Source organism: Alnus glutinosa, chromosome 11, assembly GCF_958979055.1.
Source record: "Alnus glutinosa chromosome 11, dhAlnGlut1.1, whole genome shotgun sequence".
Classification (NCBI taxonomy): domain Eukaryota; kingdom Viridiplantae; phylum Streptophyta; class Magnoliopsida; order Fagales; family Betulaceae; genus Alnus; species Alnus glutinosa.
This window is the reverse complement of record NC_084896.1, coordinates 24116999-24142284: the sequence shown is the minus strand read 5'-3', so window position 1 is coordinate 24142284 and position 25286 is coordinate 24116999. Positions and strand designations below refer to the sequence as shown.

Below are 25286 nucleotides of genomic sequence, written 5' to 3'. Positions count from 1 at the left end.
TTGTGTATTGCTCAAATTTTATTGGAATTTCTGTTGGCTAAATATTAGATTGGCCCTATTTTATTTGAGAGTGAGCGTTAATGTAAGAGATGCTCAAATGTAATTCTGGTAAGATTTGGTATTTTTGCTCCGGCAGCTATTTTTTAAGTCATATCCTTCTAGCTTAGAGTGTAGAGGTCTTGTACCTTTTTCTCAAGATGTAAGCCTTCGGGCTTTTTTAAGCAATATATAGTAACACATGCTACATGTTCGAAAAAAAAAATAAAAAATTCCCACCTACATTTGTTCCTAATTTGCATAGGGTACAAAACTTCTTGTACTGTTTTCTACTTGTAATTTTCTGAAAGCATCAATAAAATAATGGAGGATGGTTCTGGTTCTGGTATGTGAGGGCCAACATGAAACTTACAGTACTATAGAGAGTATTCGAGAGAGAGAGAGGGAGACTGGCCGTGTGGGGTGGGTCGTCAAGAAACTCGGTCGATCTAGGCGGCGTCGAAGATCCGGTCTGGTCGGTGGGCCGGTTTGTGAGAGAGTTGGGCGTTGGTCAGTGGGCCGGTTTGCTGGGTTCGACAGAGAGAGCGGCGTCGACGTCGGATCTAGGCAGCCGGTCTGTGCTGGGTTCGAGAGATCGAGAGAGCTGGGCGGGTGGGTCATCGAGAAACCCAGTCGATCTGGGCGGCGTCGTAGATTCGGTGCCTGTCTGTGAAAGAGCGCTGGGCGTCGATCTGGGAGTTGGTCGGTGGGCCTGGTTGCTGGGTTCGACAAAGAGAGTGAGCGGCATCGGCGTCAGATTTCCGGTCGAAATGGGGGGAGATTTTTTAGGGAAAGAGAAAGGGGGGGAAATTTTTGGGGGAAATGATTTTTGTTCCTCCTACCTGCGATTTTGTCCTCCTATTTGAGAAATGCTAAACATGAGACTTTCTTCTGTCTCATGTCCATCCCTTTCCAGCGTGGCACTGCCAATTTATTAAAAAAATGAAATCATTTGAGAAAGAGAAATACTGAGACTGGAAAAATAAAAACGAGGCTTCTAGACATTTTCCCCCATTTCTCCCAATTTTCAATTTCCCCCCATTTCTCCCCATTCTCGGCGTCGACCACCGCCCCCCTCCCCCACCAAACGGCCAACATCGTTAGACCCTCTCAGACCACTATCCGGCCCTCCCCTCTCAGTCCAAAAAACTCGACCCGCGACCCATTTCTCTCTCCCTCCCCCACCGACCGAGTGCCGCCCATCTCCGACCAGGTCTCTCTCTCTCTCTCTCTCTCTCTCTCTCTCTCTCTCTCTCTCTCTCTCTCTCTCTCTCTCACCTTTCCTTTCTCTCTCGTTGCAGACCCACCGACCGCCACCCATCGGAGCACCGCCCACCGCAGTTCCACCACCGACCAGGGAGCGTCGAGCCAACCACCATATTCTCTCTCTCTCTCTCTCTCTCTCTCTCCACGGTCGGCCACTGTGGGTTGTTCTGTTTTTTTTTTCTCTCTCTCGACGGCCGCTCACTGCTTGGGTTTGTTTTGATAAATTTTTGTTGTTCTTGTTGTCTTTTTTTGGTTCTTGAAGATGCTCGCTGGGTGTTCAACAAATTGTCTTAACCGAATTGTGCTTGGTTTTGTTGTTGTAGAAAAAGTTGTCACATTGCTGGTGTTTAAGTTTAATCCACTTCATTTGTAGAAAAAATGAATATGTAAAAATCTACAATTTTCTGCAATCTCTTACCCTCTCAAAACTTTTAAGCCTTTAATCTTATACAAAAAAAAAAAATTGTTACTTTAAGGATGTAATTAAACAGAAAGAAGGTTCAACCAATTGGAAAAAAGGAATTGTAGATTGAATGTTCTACGTGCCTCTTCCCTTTTCTTTTTTCCTTTCAAGCTTGATTTTGCTTCAGTGGGCAGCTTGATTCTTGGTAAATGACAAAGAAATCAGTTCTACTCATTAGGGTATCAATTGAAAGGATTCTGATTTTGAATGCTATGATGTCAGTTTCTGACAACGACTTGTGGGTACTAAACTGAGGTTGGGGATTTTGTTAATTTATAATGGGTTTTTGTTGCTTTGGCCTTGTTTGATAAGCATGGTTACAGAACAGGATAGTGCTTGGCACTATTTACTGTACTTTTTTTTACTTTTTTATTTTTTCCAACAATTCACATCAAAACATTCTTACTTTTTTCACTTTTTATATCACATCAATAATTTTTTATTACTATTCAAATAAAAAAATTCACTACAATACAAATTTTTCTTCACTTTTTTATACAAATTCTTTTTATTTTATATCACATCATCACTTTTTACTAATTTCAAAACTAACAACCCACTACTCTGTTCTGTTATGTTCTTTGCCAAACAAGCCCTTTGTTACTGAGAGAGAGATTGGAGCTGTTTTGTGTGTTGCTTTGAAGAAAGTTCAGGATGCTGAGCATTTTCAGTTTGCCTTGTAGGATAATTACATATATGTTCAATTCTACATGCATAATATTTTTTGTAATAGAGCCATGGCATTTTTCTCATATATGTTTGATGATTTTTGTTTAGCACCACAAAGTATATCTTATAACCTTTAGCTTTAATTAAGAGTAGCCTTTGGATGCTAAGTATAATTATATGGAATATTTTGCATATAGAGCTTCTTTTGAGATCATAATATCCCAGTCAGTGGTCTAATTAGTTTGGATTGGTAGAAGTAATCAAAAGAAATTTTTGCTACTTTGGTTTTTGGAATTGTTGCACCCCTTTTAATGATTTAGTGAATGGTGGAGGCATGAGCAAGATATTGTTCAGTATGTTAATAATGTGAATCTTCTTGAATGTCCTGTTCTAGTTTGAAACTGAAATATCAGTATTCTTGTTTCACATTTAACTTGATATTTTCTATGCTTTGCTCAATCTGACCATTCTTGATCATAGCTTTAATAGCAGTATGATTAATTTTTAAAGTATAAACCTCCTTCAGGAAAAGTTAAGGGTGTTGTTAACTTAAAAAGCCACGAACTATGCTCACGAGGAGATTCAGGAAAAAAAAAAATGATGTCAAAGGGGAATTCTGAACCAATACCGTTGACGAAACAATCCAATAATCTCACAATTATTTTGGGGATATCTTATGCAAATTACATATCACCCTAACTCATAATTTCTTATATGAAAAGATTAAAATTATGGAAAGGAATTACGGCTTGAGTTGAAGGGAATTCAGTATGCATCTGGCTCACAAATTTTTTTATGAGAGCTCTGCTATATCAAGTTGATCAATCTACAGTTGCTCCCTAAAAAATGATGTCAATTTTGTCTGCATTTTTCTTCTAGGTTGTGCTCCTTCCTGGCCATTTTGATTCTACTGCCAAAAATTTGGCATTGCCTTCTGTTCACTCTTGTTCAATGTCTATGCAATTTGCTCTATTAATCTAATATGTTTTCTAATACTTGGATACTTGACAATTATCTTCTTTGTAGGGCACATTCACACAAAAGTGAACATTTTGAAGTCACTTTTGGCTACAATAGATATTTAAGGAGAGCCTGAAAGGTGTAAGCTTTGTGGTGGATCAAGGCACTTTGAAATGCAGCTAATGTATATACTTGTATATATCGGGACTGGATGACACTTATTGTATATAGTTGTACCAATGTGAATGCATTTTGATGTATTTATGATCAAACATTTTGGGTTGAGTAATTATATAGAGAAATAGAATTTCTTGAACAATTTTGTGCGAAGATAAGACCGATACACATTGACTTAGTTTTTTTACTCTTTGATTTTATTTTTTATAATTTTGTGCGAAGATAAGACCGATACACATTGACTTAGCTTTTTTACTCTTTGATTTTATTTTTTATTTTGTTCCTTTTACATAACAATTATGGTTTTCTGAAAAAAAAATAAAAATAAAATTCATGGCCAAGAATACTAAGAACTATCAAGTTAATTCACAATTGACTTAGCTTTTTCACTCTTTGATTTTATTTTTTATTTTCTTCTTCCTTTTACTTAACAGTTATGGTTTTTTGAAAAAAAAAAAAAAAATGAGGATTCATGGCCAAGAGTACTAACAACTACCAAGTTAATTGACGAATCAAATAAAAAAGTGCCATCAGAACTACCAAGTCATGGGAATGATTTGAGCCAAATTCTTAACAAGTTTAGGAATTAAAATTCTAAGAAATACACATGATGCCCCAAAACCAAGAAACCATATTTCTCTTCCAAAAAACACCTGAAACCACTCAACTAAACCGGAAGCAAAATACAAAACTAGACGAGGCCCATAGAGAGAATCATTCGCCCCTTCTTGTCATCGCATGGGAGCTGTACACCCATGAGCCCAAGCAAATTGGAAGCAGGACCGGGAAGTCCTTGTTGGGAAGAAAAGGAATCAAGAAAGCTCTTTACAAGGTTCACATCCACATCCACAGGACTCAAATCCTCCTCCATATCTTCTGTGCCATTTGATTTTCCCTGCATCCACGAACAAAACTTTTTGTGAGGGAGGTGGTCTTCAACTCTTAATTCATAGCATCAGAATAGGAGCGCAAGAAAGAATCATCTCTATCCTCGTTATCCTCATAAAGTTCTGCAGTATCACTCTCATTTGCTTATCCTACATATAGTAAAACCGAAGTCTACAAACTAAGAACTTGGGGAATATCATAATTGACATAAATAATTATAGCTCAGTGTCGTGTGCAAACTCTAAATAATGAGACTAAAGCCGGTTCAGTCAATTGAAAAAGTGTATGGTAATGTTCGCCAATTCTAAGAATATTCAGACTGAGCCAACAAAAAATTGCACCGGCTTCAAACCCAGAAGTAAAATTGCCAGTGGCTTCAGTGACAAAATCCAATTCACCTTATTTAAGATGAAGCAAGTGACCTTCTTGGCAACCACGTCATGTCACTGCTAGCTAACTAAAATGAAGACTGGTGAGTCTTCTCATTGATGCCATGTAAATAAGCTGAATTCACACTTGTATAAAATAAAGGACCGGATCTGCACATTTTGGTGCCCATTTATGATAATTAAAATGGGTGACTCAAATTATGAAAGAATGAGATGAATATAAAAGGTATACTAACCTGTCTTCAGGAACCTCAGTTCCCTTATAGCTTGAAACCTTATGGACAAAAGCCTGCATGGTTTTAGCTATATCACCAAGAGCAGCCTCATCAACATTAAAACTGGAAGAAGGACCAGTATCTTCATTCCCTTTCTGTTTCTTTTTACGTTTTCAATCATAGAGGTCCATCTCCTTTTGCCTCTCAAAAAGAGCATAGTTTAACTCGTCCTCTCCATTGTAAAGCCAAGAATCATCATCAAAAGGAGGAACCTCTTGACCCTTAAAATCATCTACCAAATGGGGCAAAGCAAGAATTTCATCAATTCGTCACACTGGAGCACTCAACATTTCCCTGCCACAAAAAAGCTATATCTTTCTAAGACCCACTAATGTAACTATCTTTTAGTACAACTAGTAAACCAAACACACAACTTCAAGCTCATGGAAAAATATACAAAGAAGCAGGGCAAATCGCTCCTATTACATCCAATAATATACAAATAAGCATTCCTCTCACAGCAAACAAATATAGATAGTTTTACTGCCCTTAAAATTCTTTATGCAAACAAAATCTATAGAACAATCCTTGTCCAATAAAAAACATTTAGGACAAACCTGCATATATTACTTGTCAATGTTTTTTAGATAAATGTTGCTTAATCAGTTGTAAAGATTATGGCAGTAAACTTGTTCTTTTCATATTAAGAAAGTTTCATAAAACATAAACCAAAAAATGAAAAGTTCAATTGTATCCTACCAAAATTTTCCCATCAACCAAACAGAGCATTAGTTCAGTCCCCTCAAACCCACAAATGATTAATTCTTGCAGATCAACTTTTCTACAAGGGACTTGTTAATTTGTTTGTTTTCTAGCGTCAATTTTCTTTGTCTGTGCAGTATATTATACACTTTTTAGAGAATTGCATGTGGTTGTAAGTTTTGGATCCTTGATTTATTTAAGAACCAATTCCTCTGAAATATATGTTGATTTTCTCCTTATATGGTATTTGGATGCTATCTCTTGGATTTTTGTGTATCTTTGCTAAATGCAGTCAAGGGTTTCTAACTTGGATTTGGTCTACAATCATGCCCTTCATCTTTTTGATTATTGTCAATGCAATAAGCTTAATGATTAGCTTGTTTATGACTTTCTCCTCATCTGGTGTGATGTCTTTGTAGTAAGTTTTGTTTCGATAATTGCTAAAAATTACACAACTCTTGCACCACATTGCTCAAATATCCACCAATATAATCATAAATTGTAAAGACAGCGAAAACATGTAAAACACCAATAGGTTATATAAAAACATAGTATATGGAAAATAAACTGCTTCATTGAAATCCATACTTCTGCAAGACAGGAAGGGGGGAAAATCCAAAACTTTATAAATATATTTGGAGTCTGATTTCCTTGAAAAAATCAAGAAGGAAATCTTCGTTTTCCCCCTAAACACCAATACAAAGGACCTCAAAAATAAATAAATTTCTCACATTTCTCACCCATTTTCGGCCAAATGCAAAACAAAAGAAAACAAATCTCACCCTAAACGCCCAAATACTTTACGTCTTCACCCAAAACGCCCATTTTCTCTTGTTTATCTGTTGTGGTGCCTTCATGTTAACAGTGACAAGGGCAATAAGTCAAAGATAGCAAATCTCTTTATAAGGATAAGGTTAGTTAGATTATTTACATAGAATTTTTAGCAAAGCCTAGTAATGAAATGCCTATCTCATAACAAATCCCATAAAAATGGAGAGAGAGTGACCGTAGAGTTGGAGATCTGCAGTGGTCGGCGCTGGTGCTCCTCGTCGGACATGGTCGGAGATCCGCGGTGCTCGTAGGCGATGCTTGGTTTGCTGGGTCAGAGAGAGAGAGAGAGAGAGAGAGAGAGAGAGAGAGAGAGAAATGGGTCGCTGGGACGGTGTCGGTCGGAAGAGATGGAGATGGGTCGCGGGCGCCGTTCATCTGGGGTCGACGGTTTGCTGGGTCACGGGTGGAGATCGGTGGCCTGCGGTGGAGAGGGGAGATTTGGGAAATAGGGAAAATTTTGAAAATGAAACCTATAAATGTCGACCTCCCGCGATTTCAACCTTTTTTTTTTTTTTTTTTTTATTTATTAAAAAACCAAAAAAAAAAAAACAAAAGGAAAAAAAAATGACACGTGAAAAAAAGACGGAAGAGAGATGGAGGAAGGGCGCATGTGTAGAAGTTCTCATTAGTGAATGATGACAGAACCATGGGAAATGATTGTTGGGGGATGAAAAACCGTCCCCTAACCGGTATTTATAATAAATAAATGCTTCTTTTTTTTTTTTTTTTCTTTTTTTTTTTTTTTTTTATCAAAAAGCAACTTCTAATAAGCCTATTTTAATGAAAATGGGGGGGGAGGCAAGGAGATGGTAACCCATCCCCTGCCAATCACTGCCTCAGAACCATAGAGGCTTGATTGGCAAGATTCATATGATAGAATTACAGAGTACTGGTGTAGCAATTCAAGACTTTCTTCATATCATTCTCAACATAATGGATTTGTAAATTATAGAATAACATTGGTTTGTCGATTGTCTGTAATGAACCATGCACATGAAATCAATATGCTTCTTGTTTGATGGATAAGATGCTGGAACTAAGTCCAAATGAGATTGTGAAATTTGAGTGACAGAAAGTGCGTGGTCCGAACACCCAATTCAACGCACAAGACCAAGCTTGAAAGGTGGATCGGGATCCAAGTTGTTAAAAATTACTAAACTACTAACTAAAGTAGTCCGCTGCAATGTCCAAGAGTACTAAGAACTACTAAGTTAATTGACAAATCAATTAAGAAAGAGCCATTAGAAGATTCAGAACTACGTCATGGGAATGATTTGAGTCAAATGCTTAACAAGTTTAGGAATTAAAATTCTAAGAAGAAATACACATGATGCCCCAAAACCAAGAAACCATATTTCTCTTAAAAAAATTACACCTGAAACTACTAAACTAAACCAGATCCAAAATTTACAAGACATGAAAATTCAGTAAGCAATCTGTTCTGCTTTCCATAAGATGCTACTTCCACTCATTTCTCTTCCACTTCTTTCTCTGAATTTCCATCACCCTGAATAAGAAACCGAAACATGTCTGTCCAGCCTTATTCATGATCAAATCCTAAACGACATGCATAAAAGCAACAATAGTTCAAGCTTGCCATAATCAAAACCATTCTTGATACTTAAAACAAGGGAAGAAACCGCACTCTTCACAGCATGTTAATATATGAAAGCCCACCACTGGTGCATACTGCATTCTACTGAAAACAAACACAGATAAAACATTCTATTGAATCGCAAGACACTCACGTAACTTGGGGAAAATTGCTGCTTCTAATGTAAGCATATGCATTGAGATAACAATGTTTATCACCTGAAACATATAAGATAACGTTAGGCAATAAAAACAATTGAATATCAACTTTGCTACATAAGAGGTCCAAACAGTTGTTGTATACAACATTAAACTGACTTATTTTTTTTAGTTTTCTTTGTACTTTTTTCAGGTATGCCATAGCTAAAAGTAAGAACAACAAAATGAAACAAACAGGTCACAAAAAGTACAGCTAGCAATGCAGAAAATCCAAAGATTAATTATCTTTTACAAAAAAGTTTCAAATTTTAAGCCAATAATTACCAAGCCAATATACCATAAAGGAAAGTTTACAAATTTCTGCTCCTATATGAGAAAACCAAAGCAATTTAGATAGCACAACTTTGCTGGAACCCAATGCCTAAAAAAGCCATCAAGCACTAGAGTATGAACTAGTTACACAAATTTAGTAATATTTCATGCATATCTTGAAAATTCCACTTATATCAAACACCACCAGGATAAAATTCAACTCGTTTAATTGTTGTACATAGATGTTGTCCTGAAAATTTATGTGTCATACAACAAAGAGTTTCTATGGATGTACAAAAATGAGATAAAATTGAATTTGGACAGAATGGAAGATCCTATATATTTTGTGCAAGGACAAGAATTCCAATTGAAAAATAGAGCACACACCATCTCATTGTCAACAAGCAACAAAAGATCCATTATATCAAGCAAATATCAATTAAATATCAAATATTTAATTGATGAAGATAACTAATTTGACTAACTTCAATCTAAAACAAGACCTGTTTACCTAACTATTTAAAAACATGTGTCTTATCAAATCTAGTACCTTCCACAAATGAGCCAAGAATCCACATGACATCAAGATCAATAGTCAAAATGATCCTCCAATCACCCTTGCCAAATTTCTGTAGCCCAATCAAAAGTAATCTATTCTGCTAACAAAAAAAGTAAACCAGCTACCAAAGCGCGCAATAGATCCAATCAGATAATAGAAAATCAATAGAAAATTCAATACCCAATTTTCAACTCTTTTCTCCCTCCATTTTCCCACCAACCAAACTAAGGATAAAAAGAATCATTTTATAGTACCAAAGAAATCAAATAAAAAAGGGATAAAAAACTAAAGTCACAAGCAAGACTCTTAAAGAGAAAAGAAAAACAAGAACATAAAAAACACAAATTCTGTGTTTTTCTTTCATCTTCCCCCATTTTCTCAACCATCTAATAAGGAGTAAAGAAAATTTTATTTCTTTAATGAAAAAAAAAAAAATCTTTCTTAAAACCTTGCCCTGTTCTTAGTTTAATTCAATTCTCATATGTAGATTTTGGCCAACCCCCCCCCCCCCCCCCCTTCACGGTTTCTCCAAGGAAATGACAAAAATGCCAGCAACATTGAACAGAGTCTTGATCCTTGAAAAAAAATTCAGTACCCTTTTTTTAACCCACAAATTTACAAACATTTAAACTTCCATAAAAACCAAGTGAAGTTGCATTTCTCCAAGCTAACCCAGATAACTTGCATAGTTGTTTAAATAAAATGTCCTTAGATACATCTGAGAAATAATACTTTGTTTCATTATCAACAGAACCACAATAGAGTTATTTCAAATACTTGAGAAGAAGACAGTCACTCACTCAGTTTTCCCAGGGTGTCCAAGTCTCCAACATAATTGACACAGAAGATTTGGTTTCTAGAATATTTTCCATGTTACCATTTTGTCATGCAAACTTCCAAAAGAGAGAGAAATGAAGCAAACTTGATGAAAATTACGGCAGATCCATGTTCTAAATCTGCCTTACAGCATATCCAACAGAAAATGACTCATAAACTAAAGGTCGAAACTTTGAAAAATCCAAAGACTAAACTAAAACCCAACACAAAAAATACAACAAAAGACTAAACTTTAGCACCAAACAACTATATATGGTGCTCTGATGGGTGGCGAAAATCATGAAAAGAGAGAAGCAGAAAACTTATAACAGGAAAACGGCGAGAGAGATAGGGGGGGGGGGGGGAGGGTGCTCCGATGGGTGGCGGTCGGTGGGTCTTGGTGGCTGGCGCTTCGTCGACAGAAAAGATAAATGAAGCCGGTGCTCTGATGGGTGGGGGTAGCTACCGATGTCGGAAATGGGGGAGATTTAGGTCAGAAATGAGGAAAATGGTCACCGGAACTGTAGGAGCCCAAATCTCAGCCAACTTTGTCCCTCCAATTTTACAGAAAAAAGGCATAAACTCACACCATTATCTGCATTTTCAAAAGGAAAGATAAAAAAAAAAAAAAAAAAAAAAAAAAAAAAAAAAAACCTTACGGTGGATGGGCTCGTCGGTGGTGGTGGTGGTTCGGTTGGGGCTGCTCGTGGCGGTACGGTGGTTGAGTCTTCGGATTCTTCGGAGCCGAACCGGAGATGGAGAACGCACGGTGACGTACTGGTGGCGGGCTCCCAGTTGATTTCACGGTGGGGTTGAGGAGAGGAGATGGAGAGAGGGAGGGAAAAATTTGGAAGGAAAATGGTTTGGGGAAGAAAATGAGTACAAACATCGGACGCTGGATAGTTTTCAAAATTGTGATTTTTTTTTTATTAAAAGCCAAGAAGCCCTTTCTACGTAGGAAAGGGCCGGGCAGGGGACGGTTAAACGTCCCTTGCCTATCATTACTCCAACGGATTAGGCTTAGGTAAGCGAGTAATGATAGGCAGGGGATTCCTACGTGGAAAGGGCCTTTTGGCTTTTAATAAAAAAATATCGAGAAGGAGGAGTCCGAACTTAGGAGAGCCTGGGATTCGAGAACTTGCGGGCCAGCGTCACTAGAACGACGGGCCTATTCCAGGATGGAAGGACAGCTCTGAAGAGGGGAAGAAGCAGGAATAAAACCCAAAGCAGAAGGCTGGCCCAAAGAAGAAGAGCCAGTTCTAAAATCAGTGGGAGCCCAAAGTTGTGCCTGGCCCAAGGAGAGGCCACGGTTTGATCCAGAAGAAACCACCGAAGCCCTCTTATCAAACCCATGCGCCTTTTTTCTCCAGATTTGGGTTACACGTGGTGTTTTCCAGCTCACGTCTCTTACACCCTGCCCATCCACAATAATGCGTAAATTGCTACCAAGGAGAGGCCGACAGCTGTCCTTGAGGGACTTGAGGATTTTCCAAGCAGGAAAAAAGACTGCCCCAACCTTTTTGCTACCTCCCCAATTGTCTCTATGCCGACGCTGGTTCCAGCAAATGTGTGATATGGGCGAGAATGAGAATTTGAACGGTAAGCCACGTTCTTCTTGCTCATACCGAATTGTGTACGTTGATTTGTCCTCACGTCTGGTACTGGTTTTGTCCTGTTCTGGCCATCCTCCATAGAGGCTGCATACGAGCTTGGCATCGCACCAGAACCAGTAGCAAGAGCTGCCGGAGGGAACTGAGTTCCGGTGCTAAGAGTTTGCACTGCCGCTACTGTTTTATACTTGGAAAGCTTTCCAACCGCCATAGACGCTGTAACTGAGCTCGTAGTAGAACCAAGGGCAGAAGTGAGAAGTGCATGTGGTTTAACCGCCGGAATAATCTGAGAGACTGACTTGCCAATGCAGGGATCTCCATGAAACGTCGGAGGAAGCTATTTCACGGTGAGATATGGTGCCAACAGGAAACGAAGCACCTTCCCAAAGCCACACCATCCCCACTTCTCTTTGCCTTCAGGGAGTAGAATAAACCCCCGCCTCCCTCCTCCACTGCACTCTTCGATAGCCAAGTCCCATGGATGTTGAAGCTACTTTGACAGAGGAAGACACTGCATGCGGTCCTGATTTTCCGAAAGAAGCCCTTGCTATTAACTGAGCTTGCCACCTCCTCTATCGTCAACAGGAGCCAGAAAATGCCTTCATGACCCAAACGAACAGAGCGGACAGAGCCTAACCTGAGTATGTTTAAGGAAATTTTTGTGCTTTCAATTTGTCAATGGGATATTCTGATTTCTATTGAAAGGTTAAATTGTTGAAAGAAATTGAAAGGATGTAATTAGCTGCTTGTGCTTGAGACGAGCTTATGCAGGCTTATGTTGTTTTATCACCATAGCTTGAAAGTTTTGTGGAATGTGGTGAGGGAAGTTTTTGATTTGCCAGTAGAATGTCGTGGCTTCTAATTAAAGCTAGGCTTTGTGTGTATGGGGTTTGGCTTTCTCTCTCTCCCTCTCTACAAGAAGACTGGTAGAAGTTATATGATGTGCTAATGGCGAGCTTTGTTTCACAATGAAATATTTTTTCGTGAACTGCAGATATGATAGTTTTGGAAGTTGTCAGGCAAAATTTGTATCATGGGATTTATTTTGTGTAATGTAGAATATTAGAACCTATCATATAAAAGCAAATATTTAAGAATAATGACTGTCTTACTGTTTGCATCCCTGTCCCCATTGGACCTTGCAAACTAAATAGAGGCCCTTATTAATTTTGATTGGTTATGAGTTGGCTTTTGCTTTATCCCAATAGATGAGTGATAATTTTTTTTAAATTATCATCTAATACTTTTGATTTTGTTGCACCAGTTAATTTTCTGATATTCTTCACACCTTTAGTGACTGACTAAACGTTCTTGTTGCCTTTTTGTGTTTAAAAATTATGAAATGGATAGATGTCTCAAGAGGCAGCCTCTTCATGCTGGAATGGATTTTATGCATATGATGACCAAGTTAAGGCCCATTGTTCACACATTTTTAAAAGAAGCAAGTGAGATGTATATTTATACAATGGGTGACCGGGCCTATGCGTTGGAAATGGCTAAGCTGCTTGATCCTCAAAGAGAGTACTTCAGTGCTAGAGTGATTTCACGAGATGATGGCACCCATAGACATCAAAAGGGTCTTGATGTCGTGCTGGGGCAAGAAAGTTCAGTTCTGATTCTTGATGATACAGAAAATGTAAGTACATTTGCAATCAGCTTACCTTTATATTTGCTTAACCAGACTACTTATAGTTGTTTATGGTCAACGATGCACTGTTAAAGAAATCAGCTGTTAGAGGGTTTTAGGGACCGAAAAGTGGTATGTTAACCTCGATGAGGTAGTATGATTTTAGTTGAAGAGTGTTGCACACAAAATTCACTGTCCAAAGATAAAAAGTAAAAGTTTTAACAAAGATAAGGAAAACTACTTATCTGCATATGAGCAGCTATACCATATTGATCTTCCTTTTCTGAATGAGGACAGCTATGCCTTGCGCTGCAATCGTGAGCAGTAGCTTTGAATGCCCCATTGTGATCTTTCCTTTCCTTTCTTGATAGTGAACTAGCTGTGCAATCACAGATTGATGTATCACAATCTGTGATTGCGTAATTGCTGGAGTGTTGCTGTACCAGTGTATGATATGGACTAGTGTCATGAGCTATCATTTTGGCTGGAATACATGTGGCCGTGTCTCTTGTCTTTAACTCTATGTCAGTGACACGGGGAGCACATGTGGCAGCATCTAATTGAATCTAGACTTTATCTCCTTATCATGCCTTACTAATTGAGCTCTATAAAATAATTAAAGGATTAACTTAGCTCAGATAGTATTTAATGGGTGGCACAGTAATTACTTTCTTTTTCTTTTTTAAAAAAAAAAACTATTTTTTTACTAGCCAAGATTTGATGAAAGAATCAGTCTTCTCTTTGTTTATTATAGAAGTAAGAAATCAAGTCTATTACAGAGTCGAGTTTATATGACTATCTGCTCTATCTTCCGTATTAGAAGTAAAAAATCAAGTTTATTACAAAATTGAGCTTATAACTATCTACGCTATCTTCCTTCTTGTAAAAGTCATATCAAGTACTCTATTGCGGAGTTGAGCTTCCCAGGATCCCCTTTCTTTTATCCTCCATTCTCGTCCTTCCCCACTAGCTCCATTACGTCACCCATCTCCATTACGCTAGCTGCTCCTTCAACCTTGGTGGGGGCTAACGAGGCCTCGCCCACAAGCCACACTAGGCCAGTCCCAAACAAACTTAGCAGCGTTAGTGAGGGCAGCTGAAGCACCTTCTGGTGTAACAAGGATTATATTATATCCACGTTGATCAAGTATGTGAAGAGCCGCAGAAAAATCTACATCCCCAGAGATCAACATGATCGAAGAAGGTGGAGGGTTGTCAAGGGCAAAAAGAAACATGTCGACCAAAATAGCTCTGTCAGCAGCATCCTTTCCCACATTTGGAACATCTATGAGTGTGACACCACTTTTCTGAAGGCCCTTTGTGTGTCGCTGGGGTAATTCACTAAAATTCCCATAGGCAGAAAACGTTATAACTTTTTTAATTTGAGGGTTAGTCCGCAAAGCTGCCCTCCTAATATTAACTGCTACGGCTTCAGAGGAGAGTCTTCTAGGAAGACAACAATTCTCAATGTCCCAAAGGATAGAGACAGGACCATATGAGGTGATTAGACTTTGATGGCTTAAAGAAAGTTCAGACATGTTCATGTTTAAATCCGCTATATGTGTGGCCTTTTCTTCAGAGGATTCTGAAGAGACTATCGATGTTGATGAGTTTGGATTAGCCATCATTAAGGTTCCTGCACATGGTGGAAAGCAGAAAATGTAAGTGAATACATATGAAAGTATCTCAAAACAACTCTAGGCAGCACTAGTGCACATGTCAGGGAAAAAAATCGATGTGGCCATTCAAACATCTAAAAATCAGTGCTGCTGAACCAGTCACTTGACAAGGCTTACACCGAATGGCTGAGCTCAATTCAACTACACAACACCACAGAAAAATCAGGCAAAAAAAAAAGAAAGCTACTTGCTTTACTGCAGATATAGCAACTACGTTACCAACATAAGAAGATCAAGGCTTAGATACTTTCATATCACTCCGGACAAATACTTATACGTCCCTAATTCAATTAATTGCCTCGATCCTCAATTAGCACACCAACAACTTCAGAATGAAGGAAAAAGATATCAACATGTGATTTATTCACAGAATCCCAATGGACATAGATTTGATGTCACAGCCCAAGTGTTTTTTTTTATTGTTTTATTTTATTGAAGATTCCTTGCATTTGCTTACCAAATTTAGTTAAGTTTAATGGGTTGGGTTACCAAAGTAGATAAGAGAAGAATAATTATTCAATTCACAAAAATTCATGTTTCTCCACCACAATAAACTTTTAACCAAATTAGAAAATCTCAAATCACTGTATAATTGGAAACAAGGATGCTGAATACCTGGAAATCTCAAGCCATTAAAAAAATTAGATAAATAAATACTACAAAGAGATTCAAAGATGGCATTTTCAACCCAAACAATACGTAGACAACTAGCTTTTATTCTTTGATACTAAATTGAAAACTAGGAAATAAAGTCCAATTAAGAAATTATTATTCAGCAAATACCTTAGAATAAAAAAGAACATACAAATTTAGAGGCTTGGCGGTTAGCTCCTTTATGCTTGCTGTGGTGTATTTGGAGGGAGTGGAATGCTAGGCTGTTTGAAGATGTAGAGACATCCATGGTGGAGCTACGGAAGCGGTTGCTCAATACTTTATATTTTTGGATAGCGCCCCATCATAGTTTGAGCTCTTTTACTTATGTTGAATTTTTAAATTTATTCTCTGTTCGTCCCTGTTAGGGGTTCTCTTGTATACTTCCCGTGTATAAGGGTTGCCCCCCTTTGCGCTTTTTTATATTATTGCAATTACTTATAAAAAAAAAACATACAAATTTAGGCTCGTGGCTAAAGGGCATTTCAAGAACCTAAGAAATTGTTTGTTCCTTGTTTCTAGATGAAATCTGCATAATTTGTTGTAATGTGTTCTGTTTTGTTTGATTGGTTGAGTTACTGATCTGTAGCTGATGTCCTGTGTTCGAGTGCTTGGTTTTATTTTGCTGAGACTTGGGCCTTGGTTGGTTTGTTGGTTGGTCTTTTTTGTTTTCTGCCCCTTTTGAGGTTGCAGGTTGGTTGTTGGGGTTTGGCTTGTATTATGGCCTTAGGTGTTGTTTTCCGGTTGGGATGGTGTTCCAGTTTTGTTTTCTGGAGTGTAGCTTGATTGTTGGTGGATGAAAGCTTTTATTCATCAAAAAAACAAAAAAAATTATGTAATAGTTCATGTCGATTTCACCAAAAATATTGGTAAAAAAACCTATTTATTTATTAAACCCAATTCGTCAATTACTCAAACTACAAAACACAAGTCTAGATTCTAAAACTTTTCTTTTTCTTATTGCGTTTTCTCAGCAATCAAAACAATCCCACAAAACAACAAGATAGGATACAGTCCTTCCCTCTACGCGTTTTCTCTCTGAAAACCTACGGGTGAAGCTGTTGACCTCTGGTCTAGTTTCGTGACTGGATTTAGAGTTTTTCTGGTTTCTCGGTGTCATATTGGGTAAGGAATACAATTGTCTGACGATAGATGGCGGAGGAGTTGTCGGAAAGGTGGGGAAAGTTCTCTCTTATTGAGATAGAGAATGAAGGGGTATCAATGCAGATCTCGGAAACTGCACCTATGGTGCATAGAGGGAAGGTGTGTTTGGTAGGCAAACTGTTGGCGGATCGTATAGTTCCTAAAGATTATTTTCGGGCTCCGTTGATAAGGATATGGCGTCCAGTGGGCGCTATAACTTTTCAGATTATTGGTGGTAACATGTTCATTGCAGAATTTGAGGAAGAGGGTGATAAAATAAGAATCTTGGGGGTAGACCATGGATCTTTGATGGAAATTTGGTTGCTTTGGCTGAGTTTGATGGTTTCACTTCCCCCCGGCGGAGATGCAGTTCGAGCATGCGTCATTTTGGGTGCGTATGTATAACCTTCCATTGGCGTGCATGGGAAAGGAAGTCGGGGAGAAAATTGGGGCCTCGGTGGGAGTCGTGGAGGAAGTTGACGTCCATGACACGGAGCCGGGATGGGGAGAATATCTCAAAGTCAAAATCCGAGTGAATCTTACTACTCCATTGGCTTGTGGAAGAATGCTGCATGTCGCTGAGAGGTCAATATGGATAGCGTTCAAATATGAAAAGTTACCCAAGTTTTGCTTCAGGTGCGGGGTTATTTTGCATGGACGGAGAGGATGTGATAATGAAGGAAACCGCCGTAGCCTTGGACCGGAGGGGGATCCTTACAGGCCCTGGTTACGAGTTTCTTTTCCTATTCGACGAGGGAGCCGGAGGGATGCATGGTCTGATAGAAACCGTTGGGGAGGTGATGATGGAGATAGTCAGAAAGTAAGGACAGTCCGGACTACCAGGAATATTGGGATGGAGAACCTGGTGGAGGAAGAGTCGACGGGAGGCGGTGCATCCGGTGTTACGGGCGAAAACCCTAGCATACAAGGGGAGGAGCAGCTCATGAATTCAGAGCAAAAATCGCGGAATGGAGTTAATGACAAAGGTAATTCCCATGTAGAGCCATTGAAGTCAGCTAACGGATCCCATATGGTGCGGCATGAGTTAAGGGAGCCGTTTCCTTTTGAAGGTTGGGATGAGACGGACCCGTTGGGAATCAAAACATTAAATGGCCCGGTCTCGAGTGAAAATGGAAATTTGGCTATAAATGAAAGTGTTGCTGAGAAGGAAAGGAAGCGGGGAGTGGGTTCGGAATGGAGATTTTCTATTTTGGAAAGTCAGCGTTTGGGGATATGGTGAGTCGACAAAGTCTAAATTGGGTAAGTTACCCCAAAAGTACATGGGCCAGTGGGATTCGGGCTTGAACAAGATGGTATGGACTAGCCTGCAGGTGAGTGAAGCTATCCAGCTTGAGAAGGACCCGATTACAAACACGTACTTCCCACGTGTCGAAAAAGAAGACATGCAGAGTGAGAATGTGGAGGATTATCATCCACAGAAGGGAGCATTGACAAAACTTGCATGACTGAGGGCAAAGAAGAATCAAATTCAGATTTCTGAAACTAAAAAGCTGGTAACTAAATGTACTCGGGCTTCACCGGGACTGGAAAAAGCTACTGAATCCCGTAGCGGGGTGATTAATTGGAAAGCGGAAGTTGGGGGATAAAGATGAAGATGTTATGGAGGAGCAGACAAAGAAGGGTAAGAAAGCTATTCTCCATATCCAAGATGATTAGATGGTCCAGGCAGAGGCTGGTTGCTAGCCCTGCCGTCCGCAATGATAGCCCTAAGCTGGAACTGCCGGGGGCTTGGGAACCTCCGAACAGTTCGGTCCCTTCGCCATTTGGTGAAGATAAAGCGTCCAAACTTGGTTTTTCTTATGGAAACCAAGATTATGTAGGGGAAGGCTGATGCTATTCGAATAAAGCTTGGGTTTGATCACTGTTTTGTGGTGGATTGCCACGGCAAGAGTGGGGGATTAATGCTGTTATGGAAGAAATCTTCGATGGTGGAAATTCAGAACTTCAGCCGTAGACACATTAATGTTGTGATACGAAGCATGACTGATTCCTCCTAGTGGAAATTTATTGGTTTCTACGGTCACCCGGAGACTGCTAAGCGGGGGGAGTCGTGGGCGTTGCTTCGACATTTGGCCAAGCTTGATCCAGTTCCTTGGATGTGCTTAGGTGATTTCATCGAAATCACCTCAGCTGCCAAAAAAACTAGTCAAGCAATCAGACCTCGAGCCTGATGAGGGCTTTCTAGAGTGCCTTGACAGATAGCAGGTTGGCTGATTTGGGGTATGTGGGGCCAAAATATACGTGGAGGAACGGGAGGCAGGGCAATGAATTCTCTAGAGAACGGCTAGATAGGGCGGTGGCAAACGTGGAGTGGTGCACTATGTTTAACATGGTACAGGTGGAAGTACTGGTGCAACTTGTCTCAGACCACAATCCGGTCATGGTTACCATGTCTCATTCCAATGATCGAATATGGAAGAAAAATAAGGTGTTCCGTTATGAAGCTGGTTGGGCCAAGAATAAGGAGAGGGAGGCGTTATCAAACAAGTTTGAAGAGCAAAGCAAATTACAGAATGTCCATGGCAAATTGTTAAAGGTAACCTTAACGGTTGTAGGAGGGCTCTAAAACAGTGGGTGCGCAAACAAACGAATTCAGGGGATCTTTTGATTCAGGAAAAGTTGCAGGAGCTCCACCATCTACAAATGTTTGGGAACACCGAGTCCCTGGAAGCTGGACATCCACTAAAAGAGGAGTTGCGCGCTCTCCTTGAACAAGAAGATATGAAGTGGAGGCAAAGGGCAAAAGAAACTTGGTCGCAGTTGGGCGACAGAAACACAAAATACTTCCATTCTTGTGCCACTCAGAGAAATCAAAGGGCTCAAATAATGAAAATAAAAGATAAGGCTGGGAGGTGGTGCTACTCCCAGGAGGACATTGAGGCTGCCTTTATAGGCTACTTTACAGAGCTTTTCACAGCAGGGAAAGATATGGATATGGATGACTGCTTAGTAGCTATTGACAGGAAGGTGACTCAGGAGATGAACCAGACCCTAATGGCAGAATTCACAGTTGAAGAGATTTCCTTTGCCATGAATCAGATGCCCCCTTTGAAGGCACCGGGACCAGACGGATTCTCAGCATGCTTCTACCAATCCAACTGGGCCACGATCCATGTTGAGGTATGCTCGGCTGTACTTAAATTTTTGAACACTGGAGTGATGGATACCATGATCAATTCTACTCATATTGCACTTATTCCTAAGGTGCAAAGCCCGGTTCGTGTGATAGAGTTTAGGCCAATAAGTTTGTGTAATGTGATTTACAAACTGATCTCAAAAGTGCTAGCTAACCGGCTCAAGGTATTTTTGCCAAATATTATTTCATGTGCGCAGAGTGCATTCATTTCGGGCAGGCTAATTATTGATAACAACATTGCTGCCTTTGAAACTATGCATACGATGCAGACAAGAATGTGGAGCAAGGTGGGGTATATGGGCGTTAAGTTGGACATGAGCAAAGCCTACGACAGGATTGAATGGCAATTCTTGGAGGCAGCAATGATCAAACTGGGCTTTGAAGCATGTTGGGTTCATTTGGTGATGAAATGTGTTACATCTGTGCGGTATTCCGTGATAGTTAATGGCCATCCAATGGGGAATATAACACCATCAAGAGGCATAAGACAAGGGGACCCGATATCACCGTACCTCTTCTTATTGTGTGCAGAAGGCCTTAGTACTTTGCTTGGTAAAGCTAAGGAGAAAGGTGTTATTTCGGGAGTGCCAACCTCTCCAAAAGGCCCAAAGATAAGTCATCTTCTATTTGCGGATAACAACATCCTTTTCTGTAAGTCAAACTCAGTGGAATGGCGAAGGCTAATGCGGCTTCTCGGGAGATATGAACAAGCATCGGGGCAGAAAATAAATATTCAGAAAACGTCAGTTTTCTTTAGCCGGAATACAAGCCAAGATCGAAGGCAGGAAATCCTCCAACGGCTTAACAGAAACTCACCGTATTGATGCATATTTGGGACTGCCTACATTTGTGGGAAAATCACGAAACCAAGCCTTTTGTTATATTAAGGATCAGGTGCAGAAACGTTTGACAAATCGGAAGGTAAACTTCCTTTCTTAGGCAGGCAAAGAAGTCTTGTTGAAGGCGGTAGTGCAAGCCATCCCTACATATTGTACGGGTGTCTTCCAGTTACCCGTGTCGCTTTGTAAGGAGATCAATGCTATGATGCAAGGCTTTTGGTGGAGTCACTTGTCCAAGACGTCCAAAATTCATTGGATGAGCTGGGAAAGGATGGGACGGTCGAAATCAAATGGCGGATAAGACTTTAGAGACTTGATTATTTTTAACCAAGCTCTTTTAGCAAAACAAGGGTGGCGCCTTATTCAGCACCCTAATTCGTTAATTGCTAGGATCATTCAAGCAAAATACCATCCAAACTCCTCTTTTTTGGAAGCCCAGGTGGGTTCTTGAGCCTCTTTTGTCTGGAGAAGTCTCTGTAATGCCAGGGAATTGCTAAATCAGGGCCTAATATGGAGAGTTGGAGATGGTCGATCGATTACAATGTGGAACACTCGCTGGTTGCCAACCCCTATAATGCATTCTGTCCAATCTCCCCCGCGGTTGCTAGACAAAAACTCTATGGTAGTGGAGTTAATAGATTACAGACATGGAGTTTGGAAGAGGGAGATTATCTCGGAGATTTTCATGCCCGAAGAAGCTCAGGTCATCGAGAATATTCCTCTGAGTCCATGCCTCCCCCCGGATAGACTGATATGGAAGGAGACCAAAGATGGCCAATTTTCAGTTCGAAGCGCTTATCACCTGGGAATACAAATGCGCGGAGTATATGGAGGGCAGAGTTCAATAAAGGCCAAGGATACGGGTTTGTGGAAGTTCATGTGGTCATTGAATGTTCCAAATCAAGCAAAAATTTTCACTTGGCGAGCATGTCATGACATTTTACCTACCAGAGTGAACCGTCACAAGCGGAAAGTGGTTGAGGACAACCTATGTCCTTGCTGTAAGATAGAGACTGAAACGGTCATCCACGCTCTTTGGTCCTGCCCGGCAGCCCAGGATGTGTGGGGGAACGCGGGGGTCAAGGTTCCATAAATGTAGCACTGCATCTAATTCTTTTGCTATGTTACTAGATGAATTTATGTATCGATTTTCCAAGAGGTGGAGGTTTTAGTCATTACTGCTAGATGAATTTGGCTCAGAAGAAATGCTTTGATTTTTGAAGGGATCTTTCGGCATCCTGCAGAAGTGTTTATAGGGGCCATGTCAACTTTGGAGGAGTTTAAAAGATGTAATCGTATGGAGTTGACGGCGATGGATAGTAATAATCTGCCTGGCAATACAACAAAAATGGCAACCCCCTCCATCTGGTATCATCAAGATAAATTGGGATGCAGCTATCAATGTTAAGGAGGGCTGTATTGGCTTGGGAGTTGTAGCAAGAGACTGTAGGGGTGTGTTCCTTGCAGCGCAATGTGGTTTCAAAACCATAGTTGTGGATGCAAAGACTGCTGAAGTAATGGCAGCCCTTTGGGCGGTTCTGTTTAGCAAAGCAGAGGGTTTCCAAGAGGTTATTTTTGAGGGGGACTCAGCACAGGTGGTTGCAAAAATCTCCTCCTACCCCCCATACTTATCCAAGAATGGCCAATTTACGGAAAGCATATACCAGGAGATCCAAGGATTCTGGATGGCTAAGATTGTCCATGTCAACCGGGAATGCAATAGTGCGGCGCATGTGATAGCGAAGGAGGCAGCAAACAACAAACTGGCAGAGATTTGGTTACAGGAAAGTCCAGAATGTATTTCTAGTATCATTGTTTGAGAACGCTTGTGTCCCTAGATTCCAGTTTTTTGGGTTCAAGTTTATGTTTGTTTTGACCATGTCAATGAGATGATAAGTACTACCGTTTCAAAAAAAAAAAAAAAAAAAAAAAAAAAAAAATCAATCCCACAAAACAAAAGCGTCTAAAATCCCAAGAACCAATTTCCCAGTTGGAAATTTTGATTCGAAATATAACATCAAAGAGAAATAAACAATCGAACGAAAGGTACCCAATATGAATCCAGCGCTAGCTCCTCCGCTCCAGTCCCAGAACACCACGACACTTAGATCCTGAAGAACAAGCAAAAGGGTTAGTGATCTAATCAAAGAGAGATCTAATTTAACAAAAGAGAATAGAAAATAATTTAATGGTGCGAGACACACACCCACAGAGAGAGAGAGAGAGAGAGAGAGAGAGAGAGAGAGAGAGAACCTGGGCAACAAAGGAAGAAGCTTTTGATTACGGTGTATCTGGGAATTTTCCAGACAAAAAAGTGAGTCTTTGGAACTGAGCGATTTTACTAGATTAGGGACTAAACTTTGAAGCTGAAGCCCGAGAAGAGAGAAAGAGAGAGAGACAGAGACAGAGAGAGAGAAATATGCGCGTATGTATAATTTCAAAACGAATGAGTCGACCGTTGCTTGTTTTAAATTTTAGAGTTTTAGGACAGAGTTTACCAATATGCGCTTACCTAAGCCTAATCCGTTGAATGGAACTAATTTATAAGCAAAGCCAAACACAGCCGTGAGCATATTCTACCAATCCTTTACAAACTATCCATCCCTACACTCGTGAATATTTCATAACATATTGCGACCCAATCACGTATCGCCATGTCGCTGGAAAGAATAGGCCAAGAAAAGCAAATATTTAAGAATAATGACAATTTGTCAATGGGATATTCTGATTTGAAGTGATTTCTATTGAAAGGTAAAATTGTTCATAGAAACTGAAAGGATGTAATTAGCTGCTTGCCCCTTTTTTCTTTTCTTTTTTCTTTTTGAGGTTAGTTTTTGATTTGCCAGCACAATGTCGTGGCTTCTGATTAAAGCTAGGCTTTGTGTGTCTGGGGTTTGGCTTTCTCTCTCTCCCTCTCTACAAGAAGACTGGTAGAAGTTATATGATGTGCTTATGGCGAGCTTTGTTTCACAATGAAATATATTTTCGTGAACTGCAGATATGATAGTTTTGGAAGTTGTCAGGCAAAATTTGTATCATGGGATTTATTTTGTGTAATGTAGAATATTCAGAAGCAATCATATAAAAGCAAATATTTAAGAATAATGACTGTCTTACTGTTTGCATCCCTGTCCCCTTTGGACCTTGCAAACTAAATAGAGGCCCTTATTAATTTTGATTGGTTATGAGTTGGCTTTTGCTTTATCCCAATAGATGAGTGATAATTTTTTTAAATTATCATCTAATACTTTTGATTTTGTTGCACCAGTTAATTTTCTGATATTCTTCACACCTTTAGTGACTGACTAAACGTTCTTGTTGCCTTTTTGTGTTTAAAAATTATGAAATGGATAGATGTCTCAAGAGGCAGCCTCTTCATGCTGGAATGGATTTTATGCATATGATGACCAAGTTGTTCACACATTTTTAAAAGAAGCAAGTGAGATGTTTGAGATGTATATTTATACAATGGGTGACCCGGCCTATGCGTTGGAAATGGCTAAGCTGCTTGATCCTCAAAGAGAGTACTTCAGAGCTAGAGTGATTTCACGAGATGATGGCACCCATAGACATCAAAAGGGTCTTGATGTCGTGCTGGGGCAAGAAAGTGCAGTTCTGATTCTTGATGATACAGAAAATGTAAGTACATTTGCAATCAGCTTACCTTTATATTTGCTTAACCAGACTACTTATAGTTGTTTATGGTCAACGATGCACTGTTAAAGAAATCAGCTGTTAGAGGGTTTTAGGGACCAAAAAGTGGTATGTTAACCTCGATGAGGTAGTATGATTTTAGTTGAATAGTGTTGCATAAAATAAAATTATCTATTGAGAATTCAACACGTGGATATGGAGCTTTTTTTCAACGTGCTCACTACTGCCTTATCCATTTGTATTTGCGGAATTATCGGATGATTTCCTAAAATGTATTTAAAATTGCATATTCTTAAATTACGTGAATTTATAGTATTAATGTTATTATTAAAATTGATGTGACGTGATTTTTTTAATTATAAAATTTATTTTTATTGATCTAACAATTAAAAAATCACGTCACATTAATTTTGATTGATGCAATGCATACACTTGTTGTGTGTATATACTATTTCTTATTTTTGCTTGAACTCATTATTTTACTCAAAAGGCTCCCCGTGTGAATGGAAATTTTAATTTTTTTAATGTTTAAAATATTTGTAATTAAAGTAACTAATAGATAACAAATCAAAATTATATCATACTAATTGATAGGCCTAACATTATATACTGTTATTAAATAATAAGTTGATAGAATGATTTATTTTAAATTAGAAAACTTAAAAGACTAGTTTGAAATCATTAGTTAATTTTATTTTCTAGAAAAAACCACTCTTAATAATAATAAAAAAAAAGCTTAGAAATGCTATATAAAATATCTGCATTTCATCCATCAAAATTAATATAACGTGGATTACGTTACATCAATCATGGTGATGAGCATATACTTGT

General features: G+C 39.3%; 2 protein-coding genes and 1 long non-coding RNA gene across 3 annotated transcripts; 1 reads left to right on the top strand and 2 right to left on the bottom strand.

Moving 5' to 3' along the window:
• Window positions 1-4084: 4084 nt before the first annotated feature.
• On the bottom strand, window positions 4085-7106 carry LOC133882628 (uncharacterized). The gene is made up of 3 exons (XR_009902698.1): window positions 6608-7106; window positions 5085-5417; window positions 4085-4466 (listed from the first exon to the last, which is right to left on the bottom strand). It is a non-coding gene; the product is annotated as an uncharacterized LOC133882628 (long non-coding RNA).
• A 4466-nt stretch (window positions 7107-11572) lies between these two features.
• Window positions 11573-24754, top strand: LOC133882301 (RNA polymerase II C-terminal domain phosphatase-like 4). The gene is made up of 3 exons (XM_062321441.1): window positions 11573-12346; window positions 13056-13341; window positions 24156-24754. The coding sequence occupies exons 2-3, from the start codon at window positions 13087-13089 to the stop codon at window positions 24522-24524; spliced, it is 624 nt and encodes a 207-aa protein (XP_062177425.1). The 5' UTR covers window positions 11573-12346; window positions 13056-13086; the 3' UTR covers window positions 24525-24754.
• On the bottom strand, window positions 14109-23551 carry LOC133882814 (uncharacterized). The gene is made up of 3 exons (XM_062322038.1): window positions 23055-23551; window positions 22852-22912; window positions 14109-14968 (listed from the first exon to the last, which is right to left on the bottom strand). The coding sequence occupies exon 3, from the start codon at window positions 14958-14960 to the stop codon at window positions 14343-14345; it is 618 nt and encodes a 205-aa protein (XP_062178022.1). The 5' UTR covers window positions 14961-14968; window positions 22852-22912; window positions 23055-23551; the 3' UTR covers window positions 14109-14342.
• Window positions 24755-25286: the final 532 nt, after the last annotated feature.